The 24,259-nt window shown below is 46.2% G+C and overlaps 1 protein-coding gene across 1 annotated transcript in view; it reads left to right on the top strand.

The window, feature by feature from the left end:
- Sorbs1 (sorbin and SH3 domain containing 1) overlaps positions 1 to 24,259 on the top strand; it is a 258,428-nt gene that overhangs the window by 186,568 nt on the left and 47,601 nt on the right. The window contains exons 17-23 of the mRNA XM_052761714.1: positions 95 to 196; positions 4,185 to 4,234; positions 13,378 to 13,550; positions 14,056 to 15,531; positions 16,163 to 16,248; positions 19,305 to 19,472; positions 22,944 to 22,990. Of these exons, the coding sequence (XP_052617674.1) occupies positions 95 to 196; positions 4,185 to 4,234; positions 13,378 to 13,550; positions 14,056 to 15,531; positions 16,163 to 16,248; positions 19,305 to 19,472; positions 22,944 to 22,990 (2,102 nt within the window). The remainder of the gene's footprint in view (positions 1 to 94; positions 197 to 4,184; positions 4,235 to 13,377; positions 13,551 to 14,055; positions 15,532 to 16,162; positions 16,249 to 19,304; positions 19,473 to 22,943; positions 22,991 to 24,259) is intronic.

The following is a 24,259-nucleotide window of genomic DNA, read 5'->3' on the forward strand; positions in this document are numbered from 1 at the left end:
AAAAAAAAAACCTTCATTTCAAACTTAACCTTCCATTCCTTCTCCTCTTCTCTAAACTAAAACATTCTTTCTCATCTTTTCTTTCTTGAACCAGACTAATCTAGAAAAAGATCTCAGCTTCTGCCAAGCAGAGTTAGAGGCAGATTTAGAGAGAGTGGAGACGGTTAATAAGTCACCCAGTGCAAACTCGCCACAGGTATTTCTCAGTTTTTCTCTCCATGTCGGTTCCTTTTCAAGCCCTGCTTTCTTTTTGTCTCTGTTCTTTGGCTTTTTATGTTGTGGGGATGACAGAGGGTGATGCTGCTAGCTTTAAGATGCATGGCTTTCTGAATCCTGTTCACACACACACACACACACACACACACACACACAGTCAATTTTTTGTTTGGATTCCTTTGGAGCTTGGCATCTACCATAAAGGGGTTTTTCAAATACATATATACATATATATATATATATATAGCTGATAATTTGGACTCTCCCCTACCCACCATGCCCCGTACTTCTTCTGTGATGACATTTTAAAGTTCTTTCCTTTGCCTTCTTTGAATTTCCAGCATGCTATTTTATTTTGGGGGCCAGTTTTTCTTTTTTGTAGCCTGGGGAGATGCCAACCTCAGAGGTCGTTTTGAGAGACACAGCAGCAGTAACTGGGCTCAAGGCAATAGAAATAGAAATGGTGTTTGTCATTGTAGAGGTCAGCAAAGTTCTCAATAGAAAACATGCTCCAGATATCAAACATCCTGGGAACACACGTTTGAAACTGGGCCTGTGTTAAAATGTATGTGTTAAAAGGTAGGAAGGAGAGAGCCAGTCCAAGGTAAACAGGCTTCTAGGGAGAAGCTGAATGTTTGCTGAAGTGTGCTTTGGGTTCCCTGACAAAACTGAAGAGATTCTTAGGAGAAAATAATGGCTTTAGAAGAAATAAAAAAAAAAAATACTGTGGACACTGCTGCAGCAGCCAAGAAGGGCCACACACTATGGGAGGAGATGCGCAGCTGGTAATGGATCTGTGCTAAGTGTAAGTGTTATTGAGACAGGGTCCCACTAGTGCGAGGAAGTTGGGCACAGAAGTCAGGTGCTAGACTCAAACCCAGGAAGGGGCAGAGAAGCCACTGTTTTATGATAGCCTCCTTGTGGGTCTGGGATGAAAGAGTGGGAAGCCTGTGAGCTGTGGCAGTCATGGCTGCCTCTCTGGGGTCCGTGGAGGTACCAGCGGATGGAAAAGACAGCAGTGATTAGGCCCTTCTCCTCCATCAGAACTGAAAGGAGGCCGAGAGGTAAGTTGTCACACACTCAGTTGAGGCAGACAGGTAGTTGGGGTGGAGAAAGGTAGGGTGGGATTTTGGGTTTCTAACAGGGTGGATACTGGGATCTGGTATAATTACTGTGGGACTGAAGATTCAAGGAAGAAACTATCCCAGTCTTTCAGGAACGAGTTCTGGCTGCGGGTATGGCCTAATAACAATGGCTGACATGCCGAATGAGAGGTTCATAGTAATAGGCTGGCCAAAACGAATCAAGACATGCTTTCAAAGTAGTCAAATGTAACAAGGGAACATCTGTAACTCATGCAGAGATGGAGGCAGAGCTGGTGCTGACAGCTACCTCTGTAAGGGCCTAAGCCCTGCCAGGGACACCTTGGTGCAAGGAAGTGTCTGGTGCATCCACAAACCATTTTCCATTGGTTATTTGACTGGTGCTGTTAGTCTTGAGCATACGTGAGACATGCTTGCAGGGGCTCTATACACACACAAAAGAGACTGCCTTCAGGACATGACAGCTGAGGTCACTCCTGGGAATATCCATTTCGAGGCACTATGGAAACATGGAATGTACATGTTCAAAGGGCTAAGACAGACCAGCTAAAGTAGAAATCTCAGGTGGGAATGGGGGGGTGGATATGCAGGTTTGGGAAAGACTGTATACTCAGGAATGTGACTGAGGAGATGTTGGCTTTCCTTCAGATCGCTGATGTAGCTAAAGAGGTGTTTGAGTGAGAGCGTGCCATTTCCTTAGAGAAGTTGAATTGAAGGCAGAAAACGGGAGTGTCAGAGGATGAGGAGACCACTGCAGTAGTCCAAGCAGACAGTGGTGGGAGGCCACACTGTGGAGGCACCAACGGGGAGGAGGGGAAGGATAGATGGAGAGAGGCTGCCAAGGGAGTTGCAGTGGGTTAGTTTACGTAGTTGGCATGAGGAATGATGAGCTGGGGAAAGGGAAAGAGATGGATAAGTTTAGGGTTTGGGTGAGGCAGCTGGAAGAGTCTGGATGTCAGTATGTTGAAGAAGCTAGAAAGAGAATCTGTGAAGAGGTAAAGTCATGGAGTTGGTTTCAGGTACTTGGCTTCTGCGGTGCTGGCTGGAGATCAGGTAGGGCTATCCAGAAGGCAGTAGGAACTATAAGACTAGATCTTAGGAAGCAGGCAAGGGCTTAAAAAGCCTATTGGAGTTGACTGCAGGGAGGTGATTGTGGGGGTCTTGGGAGTCAATGAAGACCTCCACCTGTCAGCAGGTAAAAGATTGAGCGAGGTAGGGACCAACAGCTCTCCACTGGGATGTTGGATGGCATTGACAAGACGGCAAGGCACAGGAGGGACATTCAGAGAGATGGAGGGAGGCAGGATAGAGCAAGAGGAGAATGGCAGAACTACTCAGGGCTCCAGAGGGTTCAAAAGAAATGGATTCTGGAGTAGCAAGATGGCTCAGTGAGTGGAGTTGCCTTCTGTCTAAGCATGACAACCAGGGCGCCATCCCTGGAACTAGGTGAGGTAGGTGGAATGAGAGAACTGACCAGGTTGTTCTCTGGCCTCCACGTGTGAACCATGGCACACATACTCTCCCCGACACAGTAATAAACAAATAAATAACCTGAAAAAGAAATAGGTCCATGGAATGGGTTGTAGAGATTTATACAGACTTTGGTTTCTGGGTGTTAGAGGTTGTGAAAAGGAATCTGAGAGTCCCGCGGGGGTGTAGCATTATTGAGGACATGCGGGAAAGAGACACGTGGATGGAGGGAAGGAGAAGACAGGAAGGGGTGGTGATGACCCGGAAGGACTTAACAGGGCCATCTCAAAGTTTTTCCTGATGGAGATACAGGCAAGGTCTTGAAAAGTAGAATCCCAGAATGGGGCAAGTGCCAAGAGTTAGGCACCTCATGGCAGGAGGTGAGCTGGTGACACCAGTATAGCCAGATGGGCTGGAGGTTGATGGTGTGCGTGTGCGTGCGTGTGCGCGTGCGTGATCAGAGCCTCTCTGAGAAGTAATGGCTGTGGGGACAGCAGAGCCTGTAAGGGAAAAGGATCCAGACTGACGGGTGGGAGCTGAGGGCTAAGTGAGGAGCCACCAAAGAAGCCACCTCTCCTCCCTGTCATCTCCTCTTCCCTAATCCATAGTCTCTTCCTCTACTTTCTTTTTCCTGTGTCTCTTCTCTAGGTAGTTTATTTTCCTTCAAATGGTTATTAGTAGAGATCATAGTCACTATTAAGTAGGAATATCTGTAAAAGTTAACTTGTACATTGATTTACTTAACACAAATATATTGAACCCTTGGCTTTTTTTTTTTCTTCTCGACTACAGCCAAAGAACCTCTGAATTACAGAATGACATTGCTTTCACTTCTAGTAGCCCTTGGCTGACTTTTTGTTAGTGGCTTGTAGTTTTACGAAGCATCCCCCAACCTGTACTGACAGTGTTGTTACTGGATTTTGTGAAATTGTGTCTTCATTTTCACACTTCTCAACCTACAGGCATAAATGAATTGTGTAAACATGGCGTGATCATCTTAAAATGCGTTTTTAAGATGCAGTCTCTACCTAGAGTGTTGTGTGACACTCTCGGATGTGGCATTTGGGGTGCATGAAAGGATCTGCAGTGGCTTGGCAGGGTTTCTGAGGACTGGGGAGGCACAGATAAAGGGGCTTCTGCTCCCTGGGGTTCCTGGTGAGGATAAATGTGAGCTGAAGTCCACCTCCAGGCCCACCTATGTTTGTGGCTTCATCTCTTGTGAGGCGAAAAATGAGAGCCTGGCACCCCCAACGTCTTTGTGTACAAGCCCTTGTCCCTCGGGGGCACTGTCTATATGGCCTGTCTCTTTTCCCTTGCTTTGCAACCTGTGAGTCAACGCAAATCACTGTTCCTTTTTCTTTTCTCACTGTTCCTTTTTCTTTTTGACTTTTACAGAGCTCAGCAGTCAGCCCGACTCCAGATGTTACATCAGAGCCTCCTGGATAGTAAGTAGCCACTCTGTGTTTTCATGGCTCAGTGTATCAAGGGCTAGACAAGGGTGAGAAAGGCTGGTGGTTTGGACCCAGTGTGCACCATCTGTAGCTGTCTTGTGGTGCCTGGTGATAGGCAGCAAGGGCTTTGGTGCTGAGGAGGGCTCAGGACAGTGGGCTATCCTATGCTTTGGGCTTTGTCCTCCAGTAGTTTGATGGTATTGTAGTTTTAAAATTAGTTTTCTTTTGTTCTCTCTTTCTCCAAATCAATGTTACAATGATTCATGTTGCCTTCCCTTAGCTTTTCTCTAGGTTGATGTCTTTATCTTTGGAATGTGAAGCTATTTGTCTACATTTGTTTTAATTTTGTTTATTTTGCGCGCGCGCGTGTCCGTGTGTGTGTGTGTGGGGGGGGTGAGTGTGTGTTGGAGTGTGGGTGTGGCTGTGGAGGTTAGAGGACAAGCTTTTAGAGTCAGCTCTCTTTTCACTGTGAACTCTGGGAATCTAACTGTGTCGTCGGGCTTACACAGTAGGTGCTTCTCTCTGCTTAGCCGTCTTATTGGCCTAGTTATCAAAATTGCCCTCAGTGGATCCTTGAGGGAAGGGAGTGTAGCTAGGATGTATTGGACCTGGAATAAAGATAGAGTGACAGATAGTGGGATTAGGTCCTCAGGCCAGTCCTGCCAAGTGGGATAAAAATCTAGGCCCTGTGGACATGGATGTTTCCCCCACTTCTGACAGTTCTTAAGATTTTGGCTGCACAATACATGTACCCCCATTCACTTCCTCATGGAGTAACTGATACTGTCTAGCGGTACAGGAATGGGTTTATTTTCTCTGACAATTAATTGAAAGACAGGAAAGAAATGGAAATCTGGGGTGTCCCAGCAGAGCTACTATATGATACCTGGGAGATTAGGGTCCCCTTGTGGTTTTTCGTTTCATTAATAAAAGAATTTGAGAATGGATATACATAGAAGCTGAGGACAGCTTATTAGAACATGGAAGGAGAATCCCAGGGCATCAATCTCTAGCTGCCCGGAAGGAAGGAGCAGGATGGAGAAGGAACAAAAGCCAGGCTGCTTGAGATAGATCCTTACAGGTCAGCCACCAGGCAGCAGGCAGCCACGTGGTCATCACGAGAGCTTTGGAAACAGTAGGGAAGCCAAGGGTGAGTTAGGGAGTTTAAAAGCTTACTTAAGTTCTGGCCAGCATCTAAAAGAAAACGACAGAAAAGAAGAAAAAAAATAGTTACACCTTTCTATGCCAGGCTTTAGGAAGGCTTGTGGTTTTAGCCGAACCTCATGGTGGCTGATCCACAAGGATTGCACTTGGAGGTGGGCGTTCTGGAAAGGAAAAGTACATTATCATGAGGTGAACCTGCCTTAGTAGAGATAACCCCATACCCAAGCCACCGACCTACCCCATTGAATTCATCTTTACAGGAGGAAGCAAGGGCACTCTCCACCTAGAGGTAGATCCCATTCTTGACGTAACTATCAGAGTCCTAACTAATCCTCTCCCAGCACGCCTTTCCCAGGGCTTTTCCATGCAGCTGTTATCCCAGCTGAACATTTCAGGGCTACCCTTGTCCTGTCCCAGGAGATCCGTAGTGGATAGCAAACTCTTAGGCTGAATAAACAAGCAATAACTGAGCTTTCTTATGCCCGGCCTCAGGCTAGTGCTTCTTCTGGTCTCAGCCTCTGCTGCCAACTAGCTGAGTTGTTTGTGTATACTTTCCTAATTGCTAATTATAAACTCCCTACGGGCCAGGCCTTCCATCTCCAGGGTGCCAGGTAGACCCGATCACGTGAAATGAGGCAGGTTTTGATTGCCCTGGGCGTTTTAACCAGTGCTGTCTGCCCCGCTTGCTTCAGTGTTGGCTGGAGTTACCCAACTGCTGCCTGGCCTTCCCTCTGTCTCTCATCTCCCTGAACCACACCGGGCAGAGACGCCTGTGCCACTGAGGGCCCAGCTCAGTAAATTCCTTCGTTCTGCCAGCACTTAATGCTGCTTATCACAGTAGGAATCTTGACTATCTGGGAGATCTCCTCACCCCTACAAAATGAGTATAGTAAATGAAAGACAAAGTGGCAGAGGAATGGAGTTCGTAAGGGTTAAAAGTGGAAATCACTACCGCGGTCAGGGTTAAGAACACATACTTACTTTGTTGACTGAGCACTTACTGTGTCCTAGGTCCTCTCTTCACGTGTATCCTCTGAGCGTCCCAGGAGCAGGTGTAATCATCAGTCTCTAGTGTATTGGTGAGGAAATGGGCACACTAGGGCAGTGTCCTGCCCACAGTTTCATAAGCTGCTATGTGAGTGCTCTACCCAGAGTAGGAGCAGTGCTGCTCTGGACCCGGTGTTAGTAGTAGAGCCTCATCTAAACTATTCTGATTCAAACTTGCTAATAATGTAGCTGGAGGCTTACTAAAGCTTGCCGATTTTGAGCTATTAAATACAGTGTAAGCAACTCTTTGTAATACTGGCCTAGCAGGATTGAGGATGATGAATGTAAAATGCTTAACAGAGCCCTTTTCCCCAGGCACTCTGAGCCTTTATGATGATGTGATATTTTCCCAGCCTCTTTCCATCTTTCCTCCCTCTCTCTTTTTCTTTTGATGGGGTCTCACTGTGTAGCCCTGGCTGTCCTGGAACTCTATGTAGACCAGGCTGGCCTCAAACGCACAGAGATCTGCCTGCCTCTGCTTCCTGAATGTACCACCACACCAGGCTTCTTTATATTTATATTTTATTTATATTATTTATATTACTGAACTAAGTCTCCAAAGACCTCAGTTTTATTTTTTTTTGGGGGGGTGGGGTGGGCAGCTCATTTGAAATACTTGGTAGGACAAACTGGATCAAATGCATAAGATCTGGAGCTGGCGGAGAACCAGCCCGAGCGTGGTACCTGACGTAAAGGGAGGTGTGCAGTAAAGGGGTCCATAAGTCACAGTTAACTGGACTCCAGCTTGCCACGCACAGGGGCAGGCTGTTTGTTCACTGAACCTGGAGCCTCCTGATGGAGGTCCTCGGGTGACATGTTAAAGGAAACATTGCCAAGGAATGAGGGGAGGCTCACAGCTTTGTGGCACCCACAGAATTAGTTTTAAAGCCACTTTCTTAGGCAGACTGAAATTTAGAATTTTGTTCATGAGCATTGATTATCTCACAATTTTGACAGAGCTGGATATAGCAGCATGCCGGATGATTGAAAGTTCAAGGCCAGCCTGGGAGATGGGAAACATTGACTCAAAAGACAAAAAAACAAGCAAAAAATGTTGATGATGATGATGGTGATGATGATGATGATGGTGATGATGATGATGATGATGATGATGATGATGATGATGATGATGGCAGGGGGTCAGGGGAGGGTGGGAACAACGTCAATCATACTCTGTTCCCAGTCAGCCATTGTCCCAGTGTCCTAACACAGTGACCAGCCCTGTTTCTCAATTGTATTTTTTTTATCATTACTTTCAGAGTGTATGCCTGGTTTTATATTTTATTCTCCAAGTGTTCTCAGATCTTTAGTTTGTAATTTTCATCTAACCATTGCTTATCCCTTCAACATATTAAAACTGTTTTCACTTAACCAAAAGAGCTTTACTCCGTTTAGCCAGCAGGTGGCACTCAAGGAAAAGCTGCTCTTTCTGAACCAGCAGAGAGCAGTTTCCTTCATCTGAGAACAAAACACAACCTGAAGAACTATATAAGCATTGGAGATTCCTCAGCCCCTAAAAATATGCCATAAGCTTATGTGTGTATAGGTATTTGAGTTTAGAATCATTTACTCCATCAACATTTGTTAAATGACCTTACTAGGCACCAGGTTTAGGAAGATTAATGCAGTCAACAATCTTCCAGGGCTCCCTGTGTAATGTGAAACAGGTTTGTTAGCAGTAACTTGAATCCAGTGAGGCTGATGGAATGCTGAGATCCAGAAGGGAGTGGGCACCTCTTACTGTGTGGAGGGCGAGAGATCAAGGAAAGCTTTATTATAGAGATGGGGGAAAAAATAAGTAACAGGAACATTATATTATAAAATTTTTAAAGAAATAAATTTTTTATCTATCACAAAGTGCTATAAGATGGAACCTCAGAGGACTGTATAGATTCCCTCTCACAAAACTACATTAGTGACAATTGCCTGTTTTTCTTCCTGAAGTTGTCAAATGATTTTGAACAGGAAAGATTTAAGGTGTATTTTCTTTTCAATTGTGTTTATGTGTGTATGTCTGTGTGAGGGCATGTACCCGAGAGTTCAGTGTCCTTGGAGATGAGAAGAGGGTGTTGGATCCCCTGGAGCTGGAGTTATAGGCAGTTGTGAGCAGGCTGAAGTGCTGGGAACTGAACTCAGGTCTTCTGCAAGGGCAGGGTGTGCTCTTACCTGCCAAGCCATCTCTCCTAGGCTAGAAAATTTTGTCAGTTATGTTCATTGTTGAATCTCTTCTACATATGAGAGTGACTGACACATAGAAGATGCTCCATGAGTACTTGTTTAGTGGATTAACACACATTGGATTGCCATGGATCTTTCCTAGCTATAATACCAACAGTGATCGCAGGGAGCGGGGGCTGGAGGCTGGGAGGGGTCACCTGTAGCAGGATCATAGATAAGTGATAGTGAGATGACAGCTTGGTAGTAGGGAGAGCTAGGGGATTGATGTAGACTAGTGAGAAAGCAGGACTCGACGGGTGATAGGGCTTGGGGAGAAAGGAGAGGGAGGAGCTGATTCCTTAGGGCTTCTGCTTGAGTAAGGGCAGCTGGCTGAACAAGCCGGGTTTGGTTTGGGATGTGTTGGGTTGGAGATGTCTGAAGAACATCCAGGTGATGTGCCTGGCCGTCCGCTTGGAATCTAAAAGGAAGGTGCACAGGTTCGCTGATAGGTTTTTCTAGACAGCCTCACCACCAGTGTTAGTTTTGCAAGTGAAAGAAACTGAAGCCAAGAAAACCATCTTATTTGCAAGCTTTTAAACAACTTACGCTGGTGCATTCCTTGTTGCAATGTGGCTTTTCAAAACCCTGTCCACTGTCCCCAGACCTCTCCGCTGACTCAGCGTGATCACTCTGCTCTCTCTCACTTTATTCTTCCCGTGAATGTGTTTTTGTTGAAACATCCTTAAACCCCACAGCCAGCGCTGCATCTCAGCCAGGGGCTCCATTCTCTGCTCTGTCTTCTGGCTCGCTCAGTCCGAACCCGAATCTGACTCAGCACCGGCTTCTCAGAGCTGAGCTTCCGAACTTGACTGGTTTTGTTTAACATCGGTAGCTGCCAATTCTGCCTGTAGCTCTCTCACTCAACCAATGAGCCAACGGGACTTCTCTCAGCTCTGATCTGTTTGGATATAGCAAAGTCCTAGGAACTCTGTGACCTTGAGCAAATGCGGTCACCACTCTGGTCCTGGGTTTCCTCTTTTGAGCACTGGAACAAATGACCCAGCATTGGAGGCGCCGTTGGCGATGATGTCTTTTAAAACATGTGCTGAGGCTCTCGGATAGTGCATTTAAATAAGGTGCCTCGGTTGTACCTTGGGCATCTGGGAAAAACATTCTTTTGTTAGCTTTGGTATCAGAAAGAAAACATTTGGCTGTAGCAGCAGCCTTCCCAGAGGTTTCCTGAGTGCTGGCTTGTCGTTCTGTGGGAAGCAGGAAGAAATGGGTGGGACACCGTGAGCAGGCAGGCTGGGTGGGGGAGTACTGGGGGCTGCTGAGGTAGAGGCCCTAGGTCAGGCCAGGCAGCTGTGAGAAAATAAAGGTTGGTCGGCGGTCTCACTAAGGCTGAGGTGATTCAGAACTTCCCGGTGGCAGGGTGGAAGTTGTCCGAGTGACTCTCCAACGCCAAGGGCTGGGCAGGACCCTCACACCAGAGTCCTCAGTCCCCTTAGCTGGGGGTTGGCAAGGTCAAAGGACAGCTGTGTGTGGATAGTTTTGCAGTTGGGGTTTGTACAAAAAGGAGGAAATAAGGTGTTTCGTTCATTTTTAATTAGGAAACCCAAACAAGTTTAAAAGCCAATGTGGATGAACTTCCTCTCTTTTGGAGGTGGTATCCATAGAACCACGCTTTGGGTCCCCCTTTTTAACAGGAGCCCATGAGTTTTTCATCAGAATCTTGGCGTGGGAGGGTGAGGTGTCTTTTAGCAAACCCTGTAGGCCAAAAGCTACATGGGCGAAGTCAGGGTCTCCAGGCTGACTCCTGAGCCTAGGAAAGCCAAACTCTTTCTCTGGGGGTATGAGTGGCACCTGCAGGCAGGTTTGTGAGGTACCTGTGATGACAGCCACCCGGGGTTGTCCTGATGACTTGTAGTGAAGCTCCTTCCACTGTGGTTATAGTTCCTGGTCTCTGATGTCAGAGTTCAGTATCTCTAAATCACCTTTTTAAAAAAAAATAAAATAAAATAAAAGGAAGAATTTCTAAGTTCATGGCTTTACATACTAAGACATATCATTACTCAGCCCAAGTATGCCAAGTTTTACATTTAGAAAGCATAGCCTTTTATTCATTCAGAACCTTCCCTGGGTGTCCTCATGGGTAATATAGTCCAGGGGGCTCTTGGAAATCAAGGCAAAGCCTTGGGGAAAAGGTCAGCCCGGCCTGATGCTCCCTGAGTTTTCTCCTAGTGAGAGATGAACCCAGAAGGCTGCTTGGCGCTTGCTTTGCGTGTTTTTCAGCCTTGAGACTTAGATTTCCTGTCTTTGGGGTTCCAGTGATTTTTTTTTCCCCCCGTTTGTTTCCATCACCCAGGCTGTAGAGAATAAGAAGGCCCTGGAGCCTCAGGCGGGTCTCCTGAAGTAGCTGTTGTAAAGCTCCTAACTTGTAGGAGCATGAGTGAGGCTGGGCTAGTTAGTGGCAGTGGCTATGAGAACTGTTACTAGTGCTGGAGGCACTTAGGGACTGAAGGATGCGGGCACCACTGCATCTCAGGGACTCCTCTCTTCCCTGATTCCTGGGTTCTGGTACCACTTATTCCCCAGATGGAGTCTTGGCAGATGATGCTTGGTAATAAATGATAATGAAACTCAAATACCCTTGACTCCTGCGGTGTGGGAACCACTGCCTCATTGGCCAGAGGGAAGTATTCTAACACACCATCAGAGAATACAGGCTACATGGCATCCAACGGTGTGACTGGGGTTCTGGCTCTGCAGTCTGTTGATCCTGCCTGCTTTGACAGGGTATCTAATCTATAGTGCTTCATTTCCTTATCTAAAAACTGAGGGAAGAGGTGTGTGTGTGTGTGTGTGTGTGTGTGTGTGTGTGTGTGTGTGCCTTTTATGTCATACTTTTTTTTTGACATTGTTATCTATAATTATGAGGACTCAGAGTCTGAGGCTTTGCACAAAATGAAGGGCTGGGTTTGTAGAATATGAAAAGTTCCATCAGTGGGTAGACACGAAGACAAATGGTTGTGTGATAAGGAAGTACTTTTCAATGTTCCCTGGAGAATCTAGGTGGATTTGATAGTGGTGGCCACTCTTACCATTCTTTAAACTTTTTCTATATTTGACAATAAAATATTGAGGCGAATAAATTCCATGAGGCTGTTAGTCTTCAAAGTTGATAAATCCTATAATGATAATAGTAAACTGATCGCATTAGGATCAAAAGTATACAGCAGAAGCCTAAATACTTTTACAAGAAAGACATGTTCCTCTTCCTGGGGAGTGAGGAGGTATATGGAGTCGAGGGAGAAGAAGGAATGTGTGTCATGTTAATGCTTCAGCAGGTTAGGCCACAAGAAAAGCAGGTGTGCAAAGGAAGGAGGTCAGGGAGAAATGCTTTGGGTTTTTTTTTTCCTGTGCCACACCTCATTCCAAAAAGAACTTGTAACAACTTGAAAAATACCTGTATTTCAAAGAAGATAAAATACATGAAGGTCTAGAGAAACGGCTCAGTAGTTGGGAGCTCTTAATGCTCTTGCTGAGGAACCAGGTTGGTTTCTAGCAGTTCACAACTGTCTGCAACTCCTGCTCCAGGGAATCTGAGGCCCTCTTCTGGCTTCTCTGGGCACTGCCCCCATGTGGTACACATATGCACATAAAATAAAAATAAATAGACCTTTAAAAACATAAATGAATCAGAAGCTGGAGTGATGGCTTAGCAGTTAAGAGCACTTGTAGGTCTTGCAGAGGATCCAAGTTCAGTTCTTAGCACCCATATGGTGGATCATAACCATTCATAACTCCAGTTCCTAGGTATCTAGTGCTTTCTTCTAACCTTTGTGGTACCAGACATATATGTGGTGCACATACAGACATGCGGGCAAAATCTATACATCTATAGAACATAAGTTTAAAAACAAAGTTGATACTTTAAAATAATGAAGCCAATAAATGGGCAACAGTGTGTGAATGATAAATGCTGTCAGGTTCTGACAAAAGGTTTGAAAGAAGTGAATGCAAGGTGTGGCTGTGACGTTGGACATGGTGGTATATGCTACTACGAGGAGGCTGAGACAGGAAGATCACCTGAGCCAAAAGCTCAAAACAAAATCCTAGCCATGATAAGGGGACATAGAGTTCCAGATTCTGACTTTGCTCAGGTGCTGATTTCCCTGAAGCCACAGATAGCTAGGGTTCTCTTCCTTTGCTGGTGATTTTGATGTTTCTGTCAGCTAAAGCTCTCATGCAACGTAACCTAGAAAAACATAATCTAGGTCATGGGCTTTAGTTTGCTGGCCACACCTCAGACCTCTGTATCCTCTGCTCATGTCCCTGGATATACCTGCCATCTTGTGGGTAGCCACTCAGCTCCTTGTTATCCTACCCATCCTTTTTTTTTTTTAAGATAGGATCTCACTGTGTAGCTCAGGCTGGCCTCAAACTTCAAGTCCTCTTGCCCCAGCCTCCCAGGTACTAGGATCCCAGGTCCTTATTTATTTTTTTAGAGCACAAATGGAGTCATTACAACTTGGGAGCTTTGTTGCTTAGATCGTGTTCCTGTGCACCCAGAGCATGGTTGTCTGCCGGTCTGCAGACCGATGTCTAAATGAACAAGCCCTAAGAAAGCCCAGGGCTTGAGCAGGAAACCAGAAAGCAGTTTCCTTCTCTGTTATTGACAAACAGACTTTTTAGAAGAATGTTGAACAAGCTAACTTTGTATTTTTTTTCCTCCCTCTCCTTTTCTCTTAAAATTACCTTGTTCGTAGTATATACTCTTCCAACTTCCATGCAGTGAAGAGAGAACCAGATGGGACCCCCGGGGTTCTCGCTAGCTTGGAGAATGAGAGGCAGATTTATAAAAGTGTCTTGGAAGGTGGCGACATCCCTCTTCAGGGCCTGAGTGGGCTCAAGCGACCCTCCAGCTCAGCTTCCACGAAAGGTAACCATCAGGCTGAAGACTGCAGGCGTCTGTCTCCTATATGCCTGTTCCCTGAGTGTTGGCAGCGGGTGGACCTCCAGCAGCAGGGACAGCTCTGCCTGTCGTCCAGGTCCAGGTCCAGGCCTTGGAGCCTTCTTGTGCCCCTCACCTATTTTCTTGCCGGCCATTTTTCTTTCTGGTATTAATGGTCCCCACCCCTAACCCCAGCCTTGTTCTCTCTGAAACATCTCTCTCTTTTTTTGTTGTTCTAATGCCCGTTTCCTAGAGTTAGCTGAGCTTCAGCCTTTCCTAACTGGCAGGGTGACCATTTCTTTCGTTGCATCTTTGCACCTGCTTTGCAGCACAAATTATTTTGCTTCTGGACATCAGTGGGGGACTTTTTAAAGCCCTTGTGACAAATGAGCATGTTACCTCTCTCTCTCTCTCTTTTTTTTTTCTTTTTCTTAAAGGCAGCTTTCAGCTTTAACCTAATGGGTGTGTTTATTTTATTCTGCATGCTTACCAGTGGATCGTAAAGGCGGGAATGCTCACATGATTTCTTCATCATCAGTCCATAGCCGAACGTTTCACAATAGCAATGCTTTAGGCCCTGGGTGTAAGCACAAGAAACCCCTGTCGGCTGCGAAAGCCTGCATTTCGGAGATCCTTCCTTCTAAATTCAAACCCAGGCTCTCTGCTCCCAGCGCTCTTTTGCAGGAACAGAAGAGTGTCCTGTTGCCCTCAGAGAAGGCTCAGAGCTGTGAGAACCTTTGTGTTTCTTTGAATGATTCCAAAAGAGGCCTCCCACTCCGGGTTGGGGGGAGCATCGAGAACCTGCTCATGCGCTCGCGGCGGGATTACGACAGCAGGTCCAGTAGCACTATGAGCCTACAGGAGTATGGCACCAGCGCCAGGAGGCCCTGCCCTCTTTCCAGAAAGGCCGGACTGCACTTCTCCATGTTCTACCGGGACATGCACCAGATCAACCGAGCTGGCCTCTCCTTAGGCTCCATCTCCTCCTCAAGTGTGCGGGATCTTGCCTCCCACTTTGAAAGGAGCAGCCTGGCATTAGCCAGGGGTGAGCTGGGCGCTAGCCAGGAGGGCTCAGAGCATATCCCCAAGCACACTGTGTCTTCCCGTATCACGGCCTTTGAGCAGCTCATTCAGCGGTCTCGGTCCATGCCATCCCTGGACTTCTCTGGCAGGCTGAGCAAATCCCCTACACCTGTGCTGTCTAGAAGCGGCCTGACTTCAGCTCGTTCAGCCGAGTCCCTCCTTGAGTCTACCAAGCTCCGTCCCAGAGAGATGGACGGGATGAACTCTGGAGGGGTCTATGCGTCCCCCACATGTAGTAATATGGCGGACCATGCCTTGAGCTTCAGGAGCCTTGTGCCTTCTGAGCCCCTTTCTATCTGTTCAGATGAGCTAGACCACTGTTCAAATGTTTCTAATGACAGCAGGGAGGGCAGCGGGGGCAGTGTTCATGGAGACTTCCCCAAACATCGCCTCAACAAGTGCAAGGGCACCTGCCCGGCTTCATACACCCGCTTCACTACTATCCGGAAGCATGAGCAGCAACAGCAGTCCTCCAGGCAGCCAGACTGGCGCTCCGATTTCAAAGGGGACAGGAACAGTCTCCTCAGAAACATCTACCTGATGAGCCCCCTCCCCTTTCGGTTGAAAAAGCCCCTCCAACACCACCCCAGACAGCCTCCCCCCAATGACTCCTCAGGGCCCCCCGCCAGCCAGAAGGCAGACCTCCCCAGCCAGGGCCCTCAGGACCAGCCCCACCCGGCAGCGGGGAAACCCTTGGTCCCCACCCGTCTGTCTTCCCGACACACCATGGCAAGGCTTAGCCACAACTCAGAGCCCTCTCTGGACAGATCGGCAGGCCTGGAGGATTGCCCAGGGGCCGTTAATAATGGAAATCCTGTGCCCTGCTCAGACCATGGCTTGGACAGGAACAACAACCCACACAGTGAACTGGCAGCGGCCCGTGGAGGTGGCATTTTGTGTGTTTGACCAGTCTCACCTCCCCTGTCTCCACTTGGCTTGCTCTGTCTCTCCCTCCGTGTGCTCTTGGTGCTCATCTTCCGCCTCGTCTTTTGCTTCTGTTTGTTTTGCTTGGCAATTAACCATGGCTTGTAGTGGCTGCACTTCTTTAAAAAACAACCCCCCCCCCCCACTTCATTTAGACTAACCACCAAACTGTTTCGAAAGAAAAATTGGCCGTTTAGCTCATATCCAAGAACCGGGTTCATTTGAACTCAAACCCCCGTTCGCATCAATCCCCAGCTTCCCTGTGGTTTTTTGAGAGGCAGCCTCTCTCCGTGGCCCCGTGTGTGTGAGTGTATGGTCTGTTCCTGTTAGAGCCTGCACGCCTCTTTGTGGGGACGCTTAAAAGATTGTCCCTTTCTTTGCTCACCTTTGGCCTTCTGGTGAGTTGTCTTTGTATTAAACTGGTTTGTAAGTCAATCCAAAAAGCAGGTGGGGTGGGGGCTTGGGGGTTTTTCCTTTGGAACTTGTCATTGAGCGTTACTCAGCCATGTTTATAAACTTGAGCTTAGAAATAGGAAAAACCTGGTTCCCCGCTAAGCCGTGGCCCATTTTAACTCTGCTGTGTTGTTTTGAAGATTCGGAGTCACCAAGACATTTTATACCAGCTGATTACTTGGAGTCCACAGAAGAATTTATCCGGAGACGGCATGATGATAAAGAGGTAACTCTCCTGTCTTCACCTTGTTGCTCATGTTCAGGGAGAAAAAAAACCGAAGGACCTGAACTTTCCACACACCTGTCAGAAAGGTGATGTTGTGGCTGCAGTGACCAGAAGCAGTGGTGGCTTTTCATGGGCAACTTTTTAAAGATATGGGCTCCATTTAGTCTTCTGTAGGCTACTTTCCCAGAGAGCAGGACTGACTGACTGGTTTCTCTACCATCGCAGGGAGGTGACATGGCCTGTATTGTCCTTGATGTCTTGGAAGCTTGGAAACTAGAGTTTACGTTTTCATCCTTCTTCCCAGCAATACATCCCATGTTGTTGTTTAAGGAAACCCACCCTCCTGTTTCTCGGGTACTCGTAATGGGCCAAAGCATATTCCAAACTGGACAGGATTGCCATAGGAAAAACAGAAGGATGACAGTACTGGCCACTCTATATTTTATAAATGATTTGAAGAAGTTGCTGGTAATTCTGCCGGCTTTACTTCAGAAGGGAGATGCCACGTTAGTGCTGGCAAACTCCACACAAGAACTTCCGAGTCTGGATGTTTTTTTGTAACTACTGAAATGTCTCTGTGTGGGATGATTTTTCAGGGCCTGGAATAGAGCTGTCCTGGGAATATAGGAAAAAGTTCCCCCTGTGTATCAGCTGAGTGGGCAGAAGCTTCACTCCTGTCCTGATAAAGCATTACAATACTCATGTTCTGGCTGCACATTCCAAGGAACAGGTTGTCCCGTAGGTCAGACAAGTTCAGTGCCCACTTTCCGGTCATTTGTTAAGACATGCATGAATACTTTGAACTGCTGGCAATGGGGAGGATGTTCAACTATCACAACTGTCCCCATCCCCTTTGCTATGTTGGTCTGGCTTGAGTGGTTCCAGAGTTTGGGTGGAGTTTCCTTAAGGATTTAAGGCAAGGCTAACTTTGAGGACTCTGATTGTAATCATTGCTGTTGGGTGGTAGAAAACAAACATGTCCCTCCTGTAGACACCGTACCTGTCTATCAGAAGCCAGGGGAGATGTTTGATGCCCAGGATTGTCTAAATTATCAAATCTACAACTCACAAATGATGAGTGTCTGTCAGGACTGAGAGCAGATTCCTTTCCAGACTTTTCTGTACTTGTTCTGTCAGAGAGACAAAGTTCTCATGAGAGGAAAGATAAAATTCCATTTTAATAATAAAATCCTAGTACTCAGTATGGAAGGTTTGATGGGTGAGTCTTACTAAGAGGCCTATTTTGCTAACTTGGTTTAACAGTGAATCCATTGAAAGCTTCATTCTCAACATGAGAAGCTTGCATCCTTGGGGATGCTGACGCACAGTTCTTAAAGTGCTTTGTCTTTCCTCATGGATATGGGCTTATGTGGTTAAAGCACAGACCTGGGGGATTTACTGAGTCAGGTTTAAGTACTAGGTTTAAGCCTTTTCCATTCGATATCTGCCCCACAGATAATGAGTCGCCAGCCAGAGCACCAGGGCTTTTGTCCATTCCACTGCTATAGAAACAGTCCAGGAGAGTGTTAGTCTGCACCCTTTTATGAAAATCCGTTACGGTTGACACTGATGATATTGGCCTTTCAGAAAAGGAGAGCCTATCTGTTTTTGAAGGGCCTTCAGTGGTCACCAAGTCAACTGTCTGTTTTATTCAACAAGGGTATGGCTTGAACAGGGACACGTCCTGAAGGTGCTTAGCCAGAAACTAAGGCTCCACCTTCCTGGGACAGCACTTTGTCTATGACACTGTGCTTTGCAAAGCACTCTCTCATCTTGCTTACTCTTTATAACAGTTTTCTGAGCGCTGGAAGACCTATAGCCATTTGTTAAGTTGTTTTTTTGTAGACCCCAGAGGAAAACTGGGCCATTATCCTTTGGAGCTGAATGTCACATGAGTCATTTAATTGTCTGCTGGAAGAAGACTTATGTTTAACTGAGCATGTTAAGAATTACCAGTTCCAATAAATACTTTCCCACAAGGAGTATTAATCCCAGGAATGAAAATTGCAGGGGTATAAGGAAAGGCATTAAAATTCTTTTCTGTTGGGCCATTGGAATAGGCCTTGAGTGGTATTTGGTGAAAGGCTACATGGATTATTTGAACAGGTCTTGAAGAGACATAAATGATTATTTTCTTTTAAAAATATATTTCTTATTGTTTGAGAATTTCATGCCAATATACAACATGTTTGAATCAAATCCCTTCCCCGTTCCCTCTGCTCTAACTCATCCCATACCCCTCCCCCAACTTTCCCTCCCAACCTTTTAATTTTCTTAATAGGGGTGGGTATCTGTTTCTTCTAATCCCAGATGCCATGGTTTTCTCTACTGTGTCTACATCATTCCCTAAGACAGCTTCATTTCACCTAATGTAGACACAAGTCAGTGAGACAGTAACAAGACCCTCTGTCAACCTCATGAAGAGCCTTTGTCGGATATCCTCAGGTCCTGAAATTAGTGCTCAGGGGAAGAGTTGGCTGTCCTAGGAGAAGAGGTGCCACATTCTCTGAAAGAGGCAGCTCAGCTGTGTGGAGCACATGGTAGTGTAAAAATGACCCAATTGCTGGGTCGTTAAGACCCGTAGCCTGAGAGGCCTGGTGTAGTCAGATAGCACACCATGACCCTAGCTTGGGAACACTATGATTGTATCATTGGTGGCCTAAGGCAGATAGAGTTGCCAGCTACCAACCCAACATGATTCCAGTGCTTCGGCTGAATGTACATACCCTTGGGTCACCTGGCCTTTGTTGCCAGAAGGCACAACTTTGGACTGAGCCGAGGGATAGTCAGCCAGACAGAGGGGTCATATCGAACCATGTGTACCCATATCCCAATGTCGCCAGTTTCTTCTGGACAGTACTCTCTCCCTCCTACAAAACACATAGTGGATAATTACCATGGGAACATAGAAGTTATGGCCGTTAAGTCCCTTTGACACTGACCCTTAATGTCTTCTTCTTATTCACTCATACCTTCTTCCTTAGTTGCTTATATGGCCATTTTCCATTAAGCTGGACCAGATCATTCACTGCCCATTTTATGCAATTTCATGGCAGAAACTTTTAGCGGACCAGAGACGACTTAAGCGTGAGCAAGAAGAGGCCGATATTGCAGCTCGACGCCACACGGGTGTCATCCCGACGCATCATCAGTTTATCACTAATGAGCGCTTTGGGGACCTCCTCAATATAGATGATACTGCAAAAAGGAAATCTGGGTTAGAGGTCTGTTTTGGTCGCCGCCAACTGCTGCTTGACCCAAAGCAATATTTGCCTTCCTTTGGCATTGCCCTCTGTAGGCCAATTTAGTTCTCCCAAACAGTGTCTGTTGTCCTGGCTCCCCTAGCCTTGCTTTGGCTCTTTTGTGGCTGGTGAATAGACATGAATGAGCCCCACTATGTCCTGTGCTCTGTATGTTAAGCATGCCTGGCTGTGGGACTGGGATCTGCTGGTGCACACTCCTACTGCATGCTTAGAGCATTGGCTGCCTCATGAATCCAGTCCTCTCCATCTTGCATTTGACCATAATACCGTGTTGCATTGTGTTCTGCTTAGAAACTGTGTCCCCTTGGCCATGTGTCTCAGAAGCTCGGGTATGAACAACCCAAGAGTCTTCTGTAAAGAGATGGTTAATGAAGCTTTCATTATTAAAGTCACTTAGTGACCTCTTCTAGCTTTGATAAAGGCCCCCAAGCTTATTGACATTGCTGTTGAGAACTCATAGAACAGTACTGATTGATTGCTCAGTGATGCTGGAGCATTTCACTGAAGTTTGAAACTCTGACTTGTGAATAAAGCCGTGGAGAGGATAAGAGCACTCTGAAGAGACACTTTAGCTGCTATCTTAATTTTGACATCTCTAAGCTTGGACTACAGAGGTTTAATATTATACCAGGGATGGAGCAAGAGTGTAGTGATTTGATCCAGGTCTTGCCTCCCACATCAAGGTCAGCAAGGTAGATCAAAGGCTACCTGTTGAGTGAGAGTTTCAGCCCCTGCCATATAAACTTATGTAGCCCTGCTGAGGCTGATGTCTTCTTGGAGAAGTGTATGTGTCTGTGGTGTGGGTTGGGCTTGCTGGGGCCAGAGGAAGTGACACCAGAACTAATTTTTTTTTTTTTTTTTTTTACTTTTCAGTATAACTAATGTTTCTGTCTTTCCAGTGACAGAGGCATTGTTAGCTATTTTTTTTTTTTTTAAGAAATGAATTGTTCCAGGTAAGAAGTGAGAGGTGGGGGTGGGGGAATCTGACTTAAGGAAATTTGGGGGACAGGGCAGATTTTTAAAGCATGGAGAAAAAAAGGAAATGTAATGGAGGAAACAAAAGTTAGCAAGTCCCTGTCTACTGTGAGTGACAGGCGGCCTCTTGGCACTCAGTGTGATGGCTCCTTCTCAGAACAGCCCTGCTGTGAAGACTCTGCTGATGGTTTAACCCTAAGTCAGGCCTGCCGGCATGTGAGGGGGCAGGGAGCATGCAAAACTGTCCTAGGGATGCATGGGCTTGCCAGGGCTGCTCATCTGGAGTAGCTGTAACAAGGCAGGCACACTCCTAATGGACCTACATCCCCTCCAGAGTGGTTTTTCCCACATTGGTGAGAACCCCTAAATGCAGAACCCAAAATGCAGACTGCAGCATCCCACCTATGACATTTTGATCTGGGGTAGGGGGTCTAAAAATTTGCAAGTTGCAAGTATGATGCTTTGATGTATTAAGGTCCACATTTATCACTGTCCTTTAGTTGATGAGCAAGGCAGTGAGGCCAGCAAATGTGGGTGGTGCTGTGTAGATGTAGGAGTCAGCGGCCACTAATTCTGTAGAGCACTCTCTGCATAGAGCAGAAACAACACAATTCCTGTCTTATGGAAAGATCACCTTCATATATAGTTATATCAACCAGATAAGGCGGCACATACCTTAATCCCAGTTCCTGGGATGTGGAGTTAGGAAAATCAGAAGTTCAAAGTTATTCAGGCAATGAATATGTGCAGCTGTGGTATACTTTTATAATGTCACACAGCTATATAGCTGGGTGACATGATCCATCTCTCTCCTCACACCTTTTTCTATTGTGATATCTATGAAGCTTTTATCCTTACAGTTTTGGTCTTTGGGTCTTCTAGTGTGAACATGTTATGTATTCTTACTGTCACATCCATTCTGCTTGTTTACATACAACTGTTAAAGTATGCCATAAGTATAGGCATTAGGATTATATGATATTTACTTGGTTATTTGGTTGCCCCTTAATGTGTATGCATATAGATAGACAGGAAAAGCAGCATGAAAATACAGGATGAAAAATTCTTATAGAGAACCAGTCTCAGCACATGCCTGTGATTTCCGCTAGGGAGGGGGACCCAAAGCTCAAGGCCAGCCTGGGCTCCAGTGAAAACCTGTCTCCAGTAAAAACAGAACAAAACACAAAAATTCCTGTGGTGCAATATGAACCCTAGAAGATCTCTACAGAAACCAACCCGAGAAGCCTGGAAGTACAGGGCGTATGACCAAAGGACAAACTACTAGAATAGCCTGGTGATGCTTTTAGGTGCCTTTCCTTACCTCGAGGGTTCCATTTTCCCCTTCCCCTCTGCCCATGTCTTCTATTGTGGTAGAGGGCCTACCATTCATTTCCCATATGCTGTTTCCCTAGACAGAGGCCATAGCAGCTGAAGAGGTCAGAGTTAACACGGAAAGAAATAGCTTGTGCATGTGATTCTAACAATTTCATGTGTCCCTTTTAAAAACAAAACAAAACAAAAACTTTTAAGGGCAAAGAAGAAAGATATGCAAGTTGATAAAGGTGAAGTTCTTGCCAGAGGTGGAGCTGAAGAAGTTCCAGGCTGAGATGTGGTACATGCACAGGAGAATGAGACATTCAGGTGTGAGGGAGATGTGACCCACAAGCCTCCACCCAGGTTAGAGATGGAGATTTGATCTGCTGACAGTCCAAGCCAACATCAAAGCAACCCCCCACCACACACACACACACCCATGTGAGGAAGAATTTGAGGAATGTTATTTGTGCTTCTGGGTAACAGTAGGTAAAAGTCAAAGGAAGCTTTGTGTCTGTGGGAACCAGAGGTCAGACCCAGAGCAACAGGGTTTTAGACAGAGGACAAGCAGACACAAGCGTGACAGACTTAATGAGAATGTGGAGATGGCCAGGTCTGGCTTTCCAGGCTTGAGTGTCTAGGAGAAAGGGGTTGCCACAGCCAGGATGGAGTTTCAGTACGTAGATGTATACTCGGGCTTTCCCCTAGCTGGCTTTTTGGATGATATCACAGACCGTAAGAGCATATGGAATAGAAGATGTCATGATAGGTGAACCAGAGTTTGATCTGCTTTCGGTTCATAACTTACACCAGGCAGATAGGAGATGTCCCACAAGGAGTAAGTCAGTGGGTAAAGCTTGTCAGAAGATTGCTGGCTGACAGCATGCCTGAGGGACTTTTCAAACCATCTCTTACCTAAATGTGGCCTTCCTGAAGGGGCATTTTCGTGCATGACACAGCTGACTAAACTTCCATCTATCATTCTGATGAGGTCGGGGGCTGCGATTTTGCCCAGGTATCCAAGCCAAAATGAACTGGCTAGATTGGATTTCTCTGCTTCGCTTCCTAGAAACTTGTGAAAATATGTCCTTTCCGTTGTTCATCAGTCATGATTTTTAACTCAGCATTATTTCTTGTGTTTAGATGAGACCTGCCCGAGCCAAATTTGACTTTAAAGCTCAGACACTGAAGTAAGTGCTACCGATCATATTTATCCTCTTAGCTGCCCTCTTTCAAAACACTGTTTGCTTAGGACAAGGAGTTGGGAGAAACAACGAAGACAGAAATAAAAGTAACGAAGAGTAGAATATATGCCAGGCACTGTTACATTGCCTATATTAACTCATTTGATTTTCATGAATAAGGCCTGTGTCTTGTGGAGTAGATACTATTATTCCCACTTCAAAAACTTAGGAAACCAATATGAAGGAACTTAGCCCACCTAGGAGGTGATGGAGTCAGGATTCAAACCCAGCATCTTGGCATCTGAAGCTGCCCCTTACCCTCTTTCTACCTGGATAGGTGCTCTGCTTGGTTAGCTTGCAGCATGGTCTGACCCAGCCTTTAGTGGAAGCAATCAGAACCAGTCTCTAGGAATGGAACTTGGCCCGTTTTACTATAGTGTTCCTGAAAGAGAAAGCCCACAGGATGCTAGCATTTCTCTAAGTGTGTTCCTTGGAGTGTTCGTCATGCAAGGTGTTCAAAAAAAAAGGAAACAAAAAATTAGTGTTGTAGAAATGAGTCAGAAAACCGCCTCGCACTATACTTAGGCTCCCTACCCCTGGGGGAGCTAGGCTGCTGTTGGCATGTTTGTGGCCGTGGAACTCCCTTGGAGACAAAAGCTGATCTTCTTGTTTGGCCCAAGTGTTCTCTAAATTTAGGTGACCTGGAAACCTTTCTGTTTTCTATGGAACACAGTTTGGGAAGTGCTACCAAAGACAGGTTCCAGAGGGACTTGTGAGCCTTCTAGCGAATTATGGATTGAAACAGACCATGTGTTTTCTTTGGCAGCTGAAGATTATGTGGCCAGCCACATCCCATTGTCTGGCTGACAGGAGGCACCAGGGTGTAGGAGGGAGAGCTTCCATTCATGAGTGATGGAAAACCCTGCCTCTAGGCTCCTCAACCATGTTTTCCACCTCCTTCAACACAAAGGGAGTGGCCAGACCAAGTTTCAAGAATGCAGACATGACTCTGATGTGGCTGGATTTGTGTTACTCCATTCCCTTAGTTTACTCAAAGAGACGGCCTGTGGACTTTAGATTCAGGAAAGAGTCCTGACTCTGCCACTCACATCTCTGTAACCATGGCCAAGTTATCAATGTCTCTCACCCTCAGTTTTCCTCATTGGTAAGATGAGACTAGAAATGCTTCCCTTGCAAAGAGACTAGCCAGGCTAAACCCAGTAAGATGTTTTGCATAATGTAACAGAAGTCAATACTCAGAGGGTATATTATCCA

This window comes from Peromyscus californicus, unplaced genomic scaffold (genome assembly GCF_007827085.1).
Source record: "Peromyscus californicus insignis strain IS unplaced genomic scaffold, ASM782708v3 Scaffold_4__1_contigs__length_199733344, whole genome shotgun sequence".
In the NCBI taxonomy this organism is placed as follows: Eukaryota; Metazoa; Chordata; class Mammalia; order Rodentia; family Cricetidae; genus Peromyscus; species Peromyscus californicus.